This window comes from Panthera pardus, unplaced genomic scaffold (genome assembly GCF_024362965.1).
Source record: "Panthera pardus isolate Hobbes unplaced genomic scaffold, ASM2436296v1 HiC_scaffold_27, whole genome shotgun sequence".
NCBI lineage: Eukaryota > Metazoa > Chordata > Mammalia > Carnivora > Felidae > Panthera > Panthera pardus.
In genome coordinates, this window is record NW_026526843.1 from 68,417,484 (window position 1) to 68,430,824 (window position 13,341).

The window sequence follows — 13,341 nt, forward strand, 5'->3', positions numbered from 1 at the left end:
TTTTTTATCTGACATTAATCCTATTGCTACGAACTGGAGATTTCATTTTTATTGCTGATTATATCATCTATCTCAGCTTCTTCATCTAACTCATTGATAAAATTGTTAAATAGGACAGGTCTAAGAACATAATGCTATGCCATGAAAAACCTCACTTAAGGTTGACATCAGTCTGTTACTCAGCATGCTTTGGTGTGCCTTTGCCACCTGCCTGATTTGTTCTTGTCTCCAAAGTCTAGCAGCTGTCTTATTTTATACTTGGCTTTGGCCCTAGATTTAGAATCTCTGGTTCATCTTTTCAAAGGACTCTTGGGGCTCTTTGTATATGCACTCCAGTTGCCAACTCTCCTGTTCACCATTTTCCCCCCAGTTTTACTGAGATATAATTGACATATAGCATTGTGTAAATTTAAGGTATACAGTGTGGTGTATATATATATATATATATATATATGTAAATGATTACCACAATAAGGTTAGTTAACACATCCATCTTCTCTGTCCTCTCACATAGGTTACAGTGTTTCTGGGATGTGGGGAAATGGGTAAAGGTTGTCGAAGTGGACCAACCTCCTTTACCTTTGAGGCTGCCTTTTGTTTTTTGAGTTTTTTGTTTGTTTTTAGTAATCACTATACACAACATGGAGCTTAAACCCATGACTCCAAGATTAGGAGTCGGATGCTCCTCCCACTGAGCCAGCTAGGTGGCCCCGAGGCTGCTTTCCTGATGTTGAACAAAGTTGGATGCCATATTGTGCTATCCTGCTCTTGACCTATAGCCTCCAGGGATTTCAACTCTGTAGAACTTTTTCTTTCTTTCTTTCCCCTGCCTCCCCTTCCTCCCTCCTTCCTTTTCCTTTCTTTTTTTTTTTCTTTTCTTGTTCTTTCTTAGAAATCAGTTTTATTTAGGCATACTTTACATACAGTAGAATTCACATATTTTATATGTCCAGGTTGATGCCTTTTTTGGGCAAATGTAATCCATATAAACAACATTTGAATCAAGAAACTGAACATTCTCCGGATGCCTGGCTGGCTTATTTGGTAAAGCATGCAGCTCTAGATCTCAGGGTTGTGAGTTTGAGCCCCACATTGGGTGTGGAGCCTCCTTAAAAAAATTTTTTTTAAGTAAAGAAACAACATTTTCGTCTCAGAAAATTCTGTCATGCCCCTTTGTAGTCAGTCTACCCCTCCCTCCACTCTAGGCAACCACTGTTCTGATTTCTCACGGTAGATTAATTTATAAATGAAATTATACAGTATGTATCCTTTTTTTCTATGCTGTCTTTCACTAAGCATAATTGTTTTTCTTAATATTTATTTATTTTTGAGACGGGGGAGAGGCAGAGAGAGAAGGGGACAGAAGACCCCAAGTAGGCTCTGTGCTGACAGCCAACAGCCAGATCCTGGGCTCGAACTCACAAACTGAGAGATCATGACCTGAACTGAAGTCAGACGTTTAACCGACTGAGCCACCCTGGTGCCTTGAAGCATAATTGTTTTGAAATTCATCCATATTGTTGCATATATGGGTAGTTGTTTTTTTAGTCCTATGGTCTCCAAAGTTTAGTGTACCGAATGTGACTGGATGTATTTCCTTACCAGAATCAAGCTGGAAATTCCTTTTTGGTTAACATGATACTGTCAGCTCCTGCTTCCCCCACACTCCCAGCCACTTGCCCTCCAACACTTTATATAGCTTTTTATCTCCTATTGAGCTCAGGCTTAGATTTGCTCCAGTCCCTGAGCTGGTACTGTCCAGGGCAAAAAAGAGAATAGTAGTAAAGTGGAGTAGGGAAGAGTTTGGTTTGAAGTGAAGTCATACTGGCCATCAGGTTTGAGATTTAACATGCTGGGGACATACTCGAGGCACCTGTTGAGCTTTGGAGCTAGCTGTATCATTTTTGTTTGTCATGATTTTCATGGAGTTAGCCTGCCCTGCATCCTTTTCTAGTCCTCTAGGACCAAGATGCTGCTGAGAAGTACAATACATTGCTGTGAATAGTTCTCTTTGAACTGTGATGCATGCAGTTCCACCTGACTTCTGCGTTATGAGTCACTGCTTGGGTTCCCTTATACCATACCCAGTTTGTCAGTTGGGACCTCTTGGAATATTGTATAAAAAATGATTATCTTTTTGACCACAGAAAATAAGATCTATACTCTGATTTTAGTGTAAGACTAAATCTGTTTGCCTGAGTTTGCCATGCCCTTTTGACACTTTGGATATTTGGCTCTCCTCATTCAAGCCAGTCTGTGCTGGAATACCTTTTCTTAGCCCACAATAAGAATTATAGTGTGGTACTCTGAATGGTATTGGCTCATTTTTTCTTTCCCTGCTGTTTTTTAGTTGTGTCAATCTTGGCATATCACTTGCTTCAGGCTTTTCCCTATAGAACTAGTATAGTTGAAAGTATAGGATTTCAAATGAGAAAGCCTGAGTTCAAATCCTAGTTTGCTACTTTTTCTTTTTATCACCTTTGAGAAGTCACTGCACTTTTTAAATTTCAGTTTCTGCATCTTATAAAATAAAAAATGCTCCCTTGCAGAGTAGATTGATGAGTAAATGAGAATGCAGGTGAAAAAGCTTTGAGACTGTAAAGCATTATGCAAATGTTAATTTTATTGTCATTTTTGTTTTTTTCTCACTAAAGAGGTTGCAGATAATCATTGTGACTCCGAGTAAAATCTTGAATTGACCCTGGCAGGTCTTTGAGCTGCTTTGGCTTTCAAATGACGGGTTGAGCTGATGGAGGCCATAGGGAGAGACTTGGCAGGACTTTTGATAGATTTTTTCCATGTTGTAATGGAACTTCCCTTTCTCAAGGATAGGGAAAATGCTTATTTTATATTATTCCATACCTAGAATGCTGTCTACCAAATCAGAATTAATTGGTACTGATTAACATGGCTATCTCAATAGAGTGACCCCATCAGGATGAATCTCATTTAAATTAAATTGACTGAAGTCATGCTGTAAATCATAGTTTATTTCAGCAGCCAGGAAGATAATGTAATTATTTTCTTTCAAAATGTACAATCTTACTTGATAAAACGTTAATACAGCGTGTTGTCTTCAGATCTCGGGAATAGGCTGTATTTATAGAAGCTCTTTTCTGAGCTTCTCCCAGAAGTGTCTCCTTCATAATGTAAGTCAACGATTCAGCTCTGTGATCTCTACTACTTACCTAGCTTTGCTGACTGCGTTTTATCATAAAACAGTGCAGTGCTGTCATTGCCTCAGCTGGTGTCAATCAAGTTGCTCAACTGAATGACATTGAGAATATGTTTTGAAAGTACCAGGATTATACTGACAATGAATTCTATAAAACATTAAGAGAACATCCACAAGTCAGAATTAATGTCTTTACAATCTCATGTATTATGTAACCACAAGTTATAATTAGTATTCTACTAAAATATATTTGACTTTTTTTAAAAAGGACCTCAAATTAAAAATTTACATTGGGTTTTTGTTTCCTTTCCAAAAACATTTCAAGAATCTGTTTTTAAATAATATTTGGATACTTAAAAACATTTTTAAACTTTCCTATTTTTTTATTGAAGTATAATTTACATACAACATTCTATTAATTTCAGGTCTATAGCATAATGATTTGGTAATTGTACATATTGTGAAATAATGACTACAAGTCTAGTTAACATCTGTCACCATGAATAGTTACAAAGTTGTTTTTTTTTTGTGATGAGAACTTTAAAAAATTTTTTCATGTTTTTTGAGAGAGAGAGAGAGAGAGAGAGACAGCATGAGCAGGTGAGGGGTAGAGAGGGAGACAGAATCCGAAGCAGGCTCCAAGCTCTGTGCTGTCAGCACAGAGCTCAATGTGGGGCTCGAATTCAAGGACCACGAGATTATGACCCAAGCTCGGTGCTCAACTGGCTGAACCACCCACGTGCCCCTGTTGTGATGAGAACTTTTAAGATTTACTCTTTTAGCAACTTTCTTTTTTTTTTTTTTTTTTTAATTTTTTAACGTTTATTTTTGAGACAGAGAGAGACAGAGCATGAATGGGGAAGGATCAGAGAGAGAGGGAGACACAGAATCTGAAACAGGCTCCAGGCTCTGAGCGGTCAGCACAGAGCCTGACGCAGGGCTCAAACTCACGGACCGCGAGATCATGACCTGAGCTGAAGTCGGCCGCTTAACCGACTGAGCCACCCAGGCGCCCCTTTTAGCAACTTTCAAATACACAATACAGTATCATTAGCTATTGTTGCCATGCTGTACATTACATCCCCATGACTTACTTTATAACTAGAAGTTTGTACCTTTGACTCCCTTCCCCCATTTTGCACCCCCCACTGCCAGCAACCACCAGTCTGTTCTCTGTATCTATGAGCTTGTTTTTTTTTTAAGATTCCACATATAAGTGAGATTATATAATATATGTTTTTCTCTATTTGACTTATTTCACTTAGCATAATGCCCTCAAAGTCCATCTACGTTGTCACAGATTGCAAGATTTCATTCAGATAAAAAGATTTCATTCTTTTATGGCTGAATAATACTCCATTGTATGTATTCCGCAAATTTTTATCCATTCATCTGTTGATGTTCACTTAGGTTGTTTCCATATTTTGGTTATTATTGTAAATAATACTGCCATGAATGTGGGGGAGCATATATTTTTTCAAGTTACTGTTTTCATTTTCTCTGAATAAATACCCACAAGTAGAATTGCTGGATCATATGGTATGTCTATTTTTAATTTTTTGAGAAACTTCCATACTGTTTTACGTAGTGGCTACACCAGTTTACATTCCCACCAACAGTGTGCAGGGGTTCCTTTTTCTTCACATCCTTGCCAACACTTATTTCTTGTCTGTTTGATATTAGCCATTCTAACAGGTGTGAGGTGCTATCTCATTGTGATTTTGATTTTCATTTCCCTGATGATTAGTGATGTTGAACATCTTTTCAGGTACTTATTGGCTTTCTGTATGTCTTCTTTAGAAAAATGTCTATTCAGATCTTCTGCCCATTTTTAAAGTGGGGTTTTTTTTTTTTTGCTTTTTTTATTAAGTAATCTGCATCCCACATGGGACTTGAGCTCACAACCCTGAGATCAAGAGTTGCATGCTTTACAAACTGAGCCAGCTGGGTGCCTGTTTGCTTTATGAAGTCTTAATATGAATCTATTTTCTGATGCTTAACTGAAAGTTTTTAATTTAGCAGATTTATTATTGTAGCATGTTAAAAATTCTTTCAGAATGTGCTCTTATAGTATTGTTAAGAATATTAACATTCTTGCTAGTTGATGCTCAGAAATGTAAGAAATTAGAGATGTGTAGAGGTTATGGAGACTTCTATTACATGAGTTTGGAAAAACCTCAATTTGATAATATGAAGGGCATTAATTATGATTTTACATCATACTTGGGTTTTAAGGAATTCTGTGGCCTAGTAAGATTCAGTTATATGGAATCTGGAACTTAGATTGTTTAGAAAATGGTGACATCACTTGTACAGATTCAATAATTGGTTAATGTTGTTGGTAATTGGGCATGTCATTTTTTTTTTCTCACAAAGTAAGGTCAAGACTTCAGTGCCAGCATGAGTTAGTTATGTCTGTCTAATGCTTAAAAATATTAATAAGTATTTCAATTTTAATGGGTATTCTCAGTCTCCCTTCAGAATTTCTACATTTTCTAGTTTTGAAGACATTGTTAATTTAAATCTTGTAGTTGTAAGATGATCTATTTGTGAAGTCAAGCCATTTTACTTTCTGACAATGAGTGATGATTAAGTTATTAAACAAGTGACTCTCAGGGAATGCAAATTTTATTTGAAATTGTACTCTACCCTTACCTAAAAGAAACTTTATCTCCAGTTTGGTTTTACTCTAATGATAATTCAAGTTTTTTCATGCTATATTTATTTTACCAAAGATCTAAGAACAGATTTAAAGATGATTTTCTACTTTTTCCCAATGGTGATAGTTCACAGCACTTGTATCATCCATTGTTATTTCAGAAATTGTTGAAAACCTGATTGTAAGAGATAATTCACCTAGCATACCTGAGGCAATTGAAAGACTCTTCAATGACATAGCAAATATCAACAGGGATTCTATGGCTGAAATACAGGATGCTCAGGTTGGTATAAAAATTTTGTTTATGAAAAATTTTTGAAAGATTTTATTTTATTTTATTTTTTTAATTTTATTTTTTTTAACGTTTATTTATTTTTGAGACAGAGAGAGACAGAGCATGAACGGGGGAGGGTCAGAGAGAGGGAGACACAGAATCTGAAACAGGCTCCAGGCTCTGAGCTGTCAGCACAGAGCCCGATGCGGGGCTCGAACTCACGGACCGTGAGATCGTGACCTGAGCCGAAGTCGGCCGCTTAACCGACTGAGCCACCCAGGTGCCCCTGAAAGATTTTGTTTTTAAGGAATCTCTACACTCAGTGTGGGGCTTGAACTCATAACCCCAAGACAGGAGTCACATGCTCCACTGACTGAGCCAGCCAGGTGCCTCTGATAAGTTTTGATGATTCACCATTTTAATTATATAAAAAAATAGCCATTGTGATTAACCATTATAAATACATAGAAATCTGTCTTTGGATTTTCAAGCCTAATGGCTTAAAAACAACTAAAGCAAAGAATAAATTATACAAAGTGGCATAATTAATTGCTCAATTATGTGAAATTTAATGAATATAGAAGTTCAAAGAAGGGAGAGATCAATATAGACTATAGTGGTTGCTGAAAGCTTCATGTGTGAGACCGAACTGGATTTGAGTTACATAAAAACAAGGGGAGGAGGTATATTAGGTAAAACCAGTAGTATGAATAAAAGTGCATAGATATAAATAAACAAGTTGTGTTCATGGGACAGTCACATAATGTGACTACGTTTTTGGGAGGCAAGGTAGAATGGGATTAGATTATGAGGGGCCTGTAAATGACCCACAATAGTCACATAAGCATAAAACATGCAAGAAAATCCATATCATTGGAGGTGGATGGTATTTTAACTGGCTAATAAAATGTTTTTCTTGTCCAGGTTGAAGAAATGGCAGTAAACCTATGGAACTGGGCAGTTACCAAGAGAGTAGGTTCAGTTATAAGTGAAGAGCAGAAAGCTAAATGTATGTATACATTCATTTTACAAGGAATATTTTTATTATACATTAGGTTGTGTTCCTGCAGTTTAAATAATATTTTGACTGGTTCATAAATGGGTATTTATGAAAAGAAAAATAAACAAAATGATCTATACATAGAAGTTTCTTAAGCAAACATCTTGAATTTTGTGATTTTTCAGAGGTTAGCTCCTGATTAATAAAAGTTTAAAAGCATCACTGCTTCTTTATCCATTCATCAGTTGATGTACATTTGGGCTTTTTCCATAATTTGGCTGTTGTTGATAATGCTGCTATAAACATCAGGGTGTGTATAAAGAAGCTGTGGTGTATATATACAATGGAATATTACTCAGCTATCAAAAAGAATGAAATCTTGCTGTTTGCAATGACATGGATGGAGCTAGAGGGTATTATGCTAAGCGAAATAGAGAAAGACAAACACCATATGATTTCACTTATATGTGGAATTTAAGAAACAAAACAGTGAACATATAGGAAAGAAGAAAAAGAAGCAAACCATAAGAGACTCTTAAATTGGAGGACAAACTGAGGGGTGATGGAAGGAGGTGGGTGAGGGATGAGCTAAATGGGTGATGGGTATGAAGGAGGGCACTTGTTATGATGAGCACTGGGTGTTGTATGTAAGTGATGAATCACTGAATTCTACTTCTGGAACCAACATTGCACTGTATGTTAACTAACTAGAATTTATTTTTATTTTATTATTTTTAAAAAGTGTTTATTTTTGAGAGAGAGAGAGCATGATCAGGGGAGGGGCAGAGGGAGAGAGAGAGAATCCCAAGCAGGCTCTGCACTGTCAGCACAGTGCCTGATGCAGGGCTCCAGTTCACAAACTTTGAGATCCTGACCTGAGCCAAAATCAAGAGTCGGAGGCTTGACTGACTGAGCCACCCAGACACCCCAAATAAAAATTTGGAACAAAAAAATTAAGTGGGAAAAGTGGAGATTACAAATACACATCCACAGAGTGAGTAAAGAGTAAAAGAAAATATATTAATTTATGAATGCAGTTTAACACACACACACAAATACACACAAATAAAAGCATCACCTCAAGAAATTGTCTGGTAGTGAAAAACAAAGATGATTAAAGGATGGGAAAATGAGAACTTGATGGCACGTTAAAGGACACATGGATTATCTTTCCTGGAGAAGAGATGATCAGAATCTTCAGGATTCTGAAGGACTCTCAAATAGCAGTTTCCTTTCTCCATTAATAATAGAATGAGAACTGTTGCTAAGTGAGAGATTTAGATTTAAAAATTGGTAAAGAATAGTTTCCTCATGAGGTGGGTTGATGGACTTTGGACTGAGTTACTTGAGAACAATTATAGGAGTTTTTTCTACCTGTGAGAGCAAACTAAAAGAACAACAACAAAACAAAACCCCCAAACCAAACTCATGTGCTTGGATGCATTAAATGTGGTCCACTGTCTGGCAGAATTCTAGTGCTTTAGCTAACTGGCTGGGTTAGTGTGCTGACAGTTTCTCATTTCCAACAGTGATAGTGACAGTTAATGCATTTGTGGAAAGTATATTGCTCCATTATAAAGGATACATCGAGGCAACAAGCCAAAACGTGAATCTCTGGCCTGCTTGGCTTTCTGAAGACAAATGAATTTTGTCTGTATGCAGCAAATGGAATTCATTGCTAAGTATTTATGTTTATGAATATAAACCAAACTGTATACAATTTCAGTGTAGGTCTAGGGTAATTAATTAGTGGTTAATACAGTCAATAATATACTTACTCATTAGTCTATACCTCTGTTAGGATGCTTAGAGAATAGGTCTACCTCTGTAACTGTTGGATAAATATGGATATCATTGCTCCTAGGAGTCTTGGTTCCTGTAGTTATGGGGAGAGAAGAGTTAGAAGTTTATCTGTTGAAGAAACATAGTACATAGTTGAACTGTGTGATATTAAAATGCATTAATTCTAAGCTCCTACAATTCTGCCTATCAAGGAACATTGTTGTAGCTATTTTTCACTACTTGTCAAATAGAGATTTGGTAGATGGACCTCTCCCAGAGTGGGAAAATAATTGAGAGATCAGGTTCCTTGAGAATACCAAAGAATTAGTAAACTTTCGAAAAATAAAGGAAACATTTTCAAAACTGGAAATGTAAGACAATGTAAATACATGATTAGGAATTAATTTGATGAAAGTTTTTTTCAGAAACCACTTTATTAAAGGATGATTAGAATGTACATTTCATGATGAGTAATAAGAAACTGACTTCAATTACCCCATAATTTCACCTGGGCAAATCTCTTTTTCGATGGAATATTAATTGAAAATGGTATTAGTATAGGTTGAATGGCTGCTGAGATCATCTAACATCAGGGCAACTAGTTCAGTTACTTGTGAAGTCATCTTTATTGTTTTTTAATTTTTATTTACTTTTGAGAGAGAGAGAGAGAGTGGAGGAGGGGCAGAGAGAGGGGGACAGAGGATCTGAAGCCAGCCACACGTGGAGCTCAAACCCACGAACCGTGAGATCATGATCTGAGCCGAAGTTGGACACTTAACTAATGAGCCACCCAGGTGCCCCTGAACTCATCTTTAAAACGTGGACATGTTTTCTGATGAGAGAAACTGTGTAAATAAAGAGCTTACAGTTATTCAGACTTTCCTATTTTCAGGGGAAATGAACTATATGAAGAGGATATCTATATTTTCTGAGTTATACCTCAAGAACTTTTACATCATCTATAGAAAAGAATATATTTAGACAGATTCACAGTTTAGGGGAATAATCTAAAACTATGCCCGGGGTGCCTGGGTGGCTCAGTTGGTGAAGTGTCTGACTTTGGCTCAGGTCATGATCTCGTACTCTTTGAGTTCGAGTCCCACATCAGGGTCTGTGCTGACAGCTCAGAGCCTGGAGCTTGCTTCAGATTCTGTATCTCCCTCTCTCTCTGACCCTCTCCTGCTCACACTCTGTGTGTCTCTCTCAAAAGTAAGTAAACATTAAAAAAATAAAAAAAACAAAATTATTCTAATGTTCAGAAATTTTGTCAGATGTTGAATATCTTTAGATTCCAGTTGTACTTAGAATTATTTTGCTGTCAGCATGGTACATACAAGAGCATCAAATGGAATCAGGTATCTTTAGTAAGCCTTCAGAATTTAAGACTTGCAGAAATTAAAATTTGAAAATTAAATATCTGATTGGAGCATTAAGCAAATAATTCATTTGATAATTTTCAGGTCATTTACTTTTGATAATTGATTTTTTTCAAAAAGACTTTAAAGTTACTACTTTAACAACAAAAGTGCTTGCACTTTGCTCCTCATTTCTTTTTGTTAAGTGTATATAAAAGGAGAATGAATGTTTTGTGTTTATGGGCATCTAATTACTGTTTTGCAGTACGGCATGTTGCTTGCAAGTTGGTGTGTATGTGTGAAGTCTCAACTGCTTCAGAAGATGCTATTCGAAGACAGATTTTGGTAAGTCCTAATTAAATGAGGAGAAAGTGCAGATGCAATGAGATAGTCGTTACTCCTTATGAAGATGGTTACAGTTAGTGTGAACCTGGAAGGGGGTTATATCCTTTAGTGCTATCCATGTTCCTTTTAGGATAATTATACCTATTACAATTAAAGGTCTTAGCAGTGCTATTGTCATTACAGTGATTCAATGGACTAAATGTTGAACTTAAATTCAGGATTTATGATAAGTAAAAAAAATAATAGTTCTCTGCTCCATCCTTCCCACCTGTCCTGCTCCCTGGAAGTAAGTATATTTTTTTAGTGGAAAATATTTGTCCAGTGTTGTAAAACACTATTTTATTGAAAAGCTCAAGTGTATGCACAAAGATAGTACAATGATTCCCCCATTTACCCATCGCTCAGCTAGAATAACCTCCAATTCCTGACCACTCATTTTTTCTATATCTTCTCCAACAGCAAATCCCTGGCCCTGTGGATTATTTTGAAACAAATCCAAAATACATCACTTTGTTCATAAATATTTCAATATGTGTCTCTAAATGACAAGATGTCTTTAAAAATTTTTTTTAATGTTTTATTTTTATTTTTGACAGAGAGTATGAGGGGAGGGGCAGAGAGAGAGGGAGACACAGAATCCAAAGAAGGCTCCAGGCTCTGAGCTTTCAGCACAGAGCCCTATGTGGGCCTTGAACTTGCGAATCGTGAGATCATGACCTGACCCAAAGTCAGATGCTTAACCGACTGAGCTACCCAGGTGCCCCTAAGGTGTCTTTTTAAAACATTTTTTTAATGTTTATTTATTATTTTTGAGAGAGAAAGAGTGTGAGCAGGGGTAGGGCAGAGAGAGAGGGAGACACAGAATCTGAAGCAGGCTCCAGGCTCTGAGCTGTCAGCACAGAGCCTGCCGCAGGGCTCGAACTCACAAGCCATGAGATCATGACCTGAGCTGAAGTCGGACGCTCAACCAACTGAGCCACCCAGGAGCCCCTAAGGTGTCTTTTTTATTCAGAGAAACCCAATGCCCATTATCACACCTGCTAAAATTTAACAAAGATTTCCTAAAATAATCAAATATCCAGTCTTCCCCTTCTGGCTGTATGTTCCCACATTCTTACTTTCTCATTTGTTCTTGCTCACTTCTTTCTCTCCCTCTTTCCCGTTGTTTTCTTAGAACCAGAATTAAAGAAAGTCCACATCTTGTGTTTTGTTAATATGTCTCTTTTAATCTACATGTTTCCCCTCCTGTTTTTAATCTGTTGAAAAATTTATTTGTTGAAGAAACGAGATTGTTGGTACTATAGAGTTTCCTAAATTCTGGATTCCGATGACTGTATCCTTATGGTGTCATTTAATATAGTCCTCTGTTCCCTGTTTTTCCTGTAAACTGGCAGGTGGATTTAGAAACTTGATCTGATTCAGGTTTGATTTTTGTCAAGAATAATTCATAGGCAATATGGTGTACTTCCATCAGGAAGCACCAATGTCTGTTTGTCTCTTTTGTGTTAGTGCCCTTTGATGATTATTGTCCTTAGATCCATTATTTCTGTAGGTGTTTGCATATTCTACTTCTATATTCCTTCTTTGTTTATTTACTGGAATAGAGAGAAACTTTCCCTCATCAACTATTTGGCTACCTTGAAGTATACCTTTATAAGAAAGGGCGGTCTTGACTCTTTCCCTTTATTTAGCAGTTTTCAGAACAATGACTTATTTTCTCTAACATCCTTAAATGATACTCACATAGATTTTTTAAAAGTTTCGTTGTGAACTCATGGATTTTTAACATTTTTAATGCATTTAAATCCATTGTAATTATTCTTATTGAAGCACCTATCTTTGGCCAGAAGGAGCCTCTGGAAGTGATTCTGAAGCCTTTTGACACTACTCCAGTAATCTTTAATAGTAAAACTGAAATAATAATCACATAAAATTTGATTTCTTTTTAAAAAATTTTTATTTATTTTTGAGAGAGTGACAGAGCACGAGTCAGAGAGGGGCAGAGAGAGAGGGAGACACAGAATCCGAAACAGGCTCCAGGCTCTGAGCTGTCAGCACAGAGCCCGTCGCGGGGCTCAAACCCACAAACTGCGATATCATGACCTGATCTGACGTCGGACACTTACCCGACTGAGCCACCCAGGCTCCCTAAAATTTGATTTCTAATGTGACAAGATGTCCAGGCTCATCTTGTGTAGTTCTTGCCCTAGAGCAGAAATTATTCATTCTTTGAAGGAGCCCTGTTTCCTTTTAGTGGAGAATGTTATTTAGAAACCACAATCTGGAAATTACAAGTGCTCATTGCTATTGCATTGGTCATTGTTCCTAGACCTTTTTACTGGACATAGATATGAAATACATATTTTTTGAAAGGGAAAATATATGATGAATTCATAGTGATATTTCCAGTGATATTTAGGATTATAGGATTTTACTTAGCTTCTTAATTTTATATTTGTGTCTCTTTTCCTAGTCCTGACAATATTGGTGCCTAACAACATTAATGTAGTGAATAACTGGTTTTATCCAAAAAATGTATGATAGTTTCATAAGATAGCAATGTCGATAATAAAGAATGATTTCTAAAAATAGTTCAAGAGATTTTTTTGCACTGCTTTTATTCTTAGGATCTGTTTCACTAGGGGTGTATAGTCAAAGTATTGTTTTAATATTATTGAAATATTGTTTTAAAAGTACTTGAAATAATTTCATTTTCTGTGATGAAACTATAGATTGACTCGATACATAGTT

General features: G+C 36.5%; 1 protein-coding gene across 2 annotated transcripts in view; it reads left to right on the plus strand.

Annotated features, from left to right (window-relative positions):
* TEX11 (testis expressed 11) overlaps positions 1–13,341 on the plus strand; it is a 246,857-nt gene that overhangs the window by 15,183 nt on the left and 218,333 nt on the right. For both annotated transcript variants that reach the window (XM_019428651.2, XM_019428652.2), the window contains exons 3-5: positions 5,996–6,117; positions 7,033–7,117; positions 10,511–10,590. In XM_019428651.2, coding sequence (XP_019284196.1) covers positions 5,996–6,117; positions 7,033–7,117; positions 10,511–10,590 — 287 coding nt within the window. The remainder of the gene's footprint in view (positions 1–5,995; positions 6,118–7,032; positions 7,118–10,510; positions 10,591–13,341) is intronic.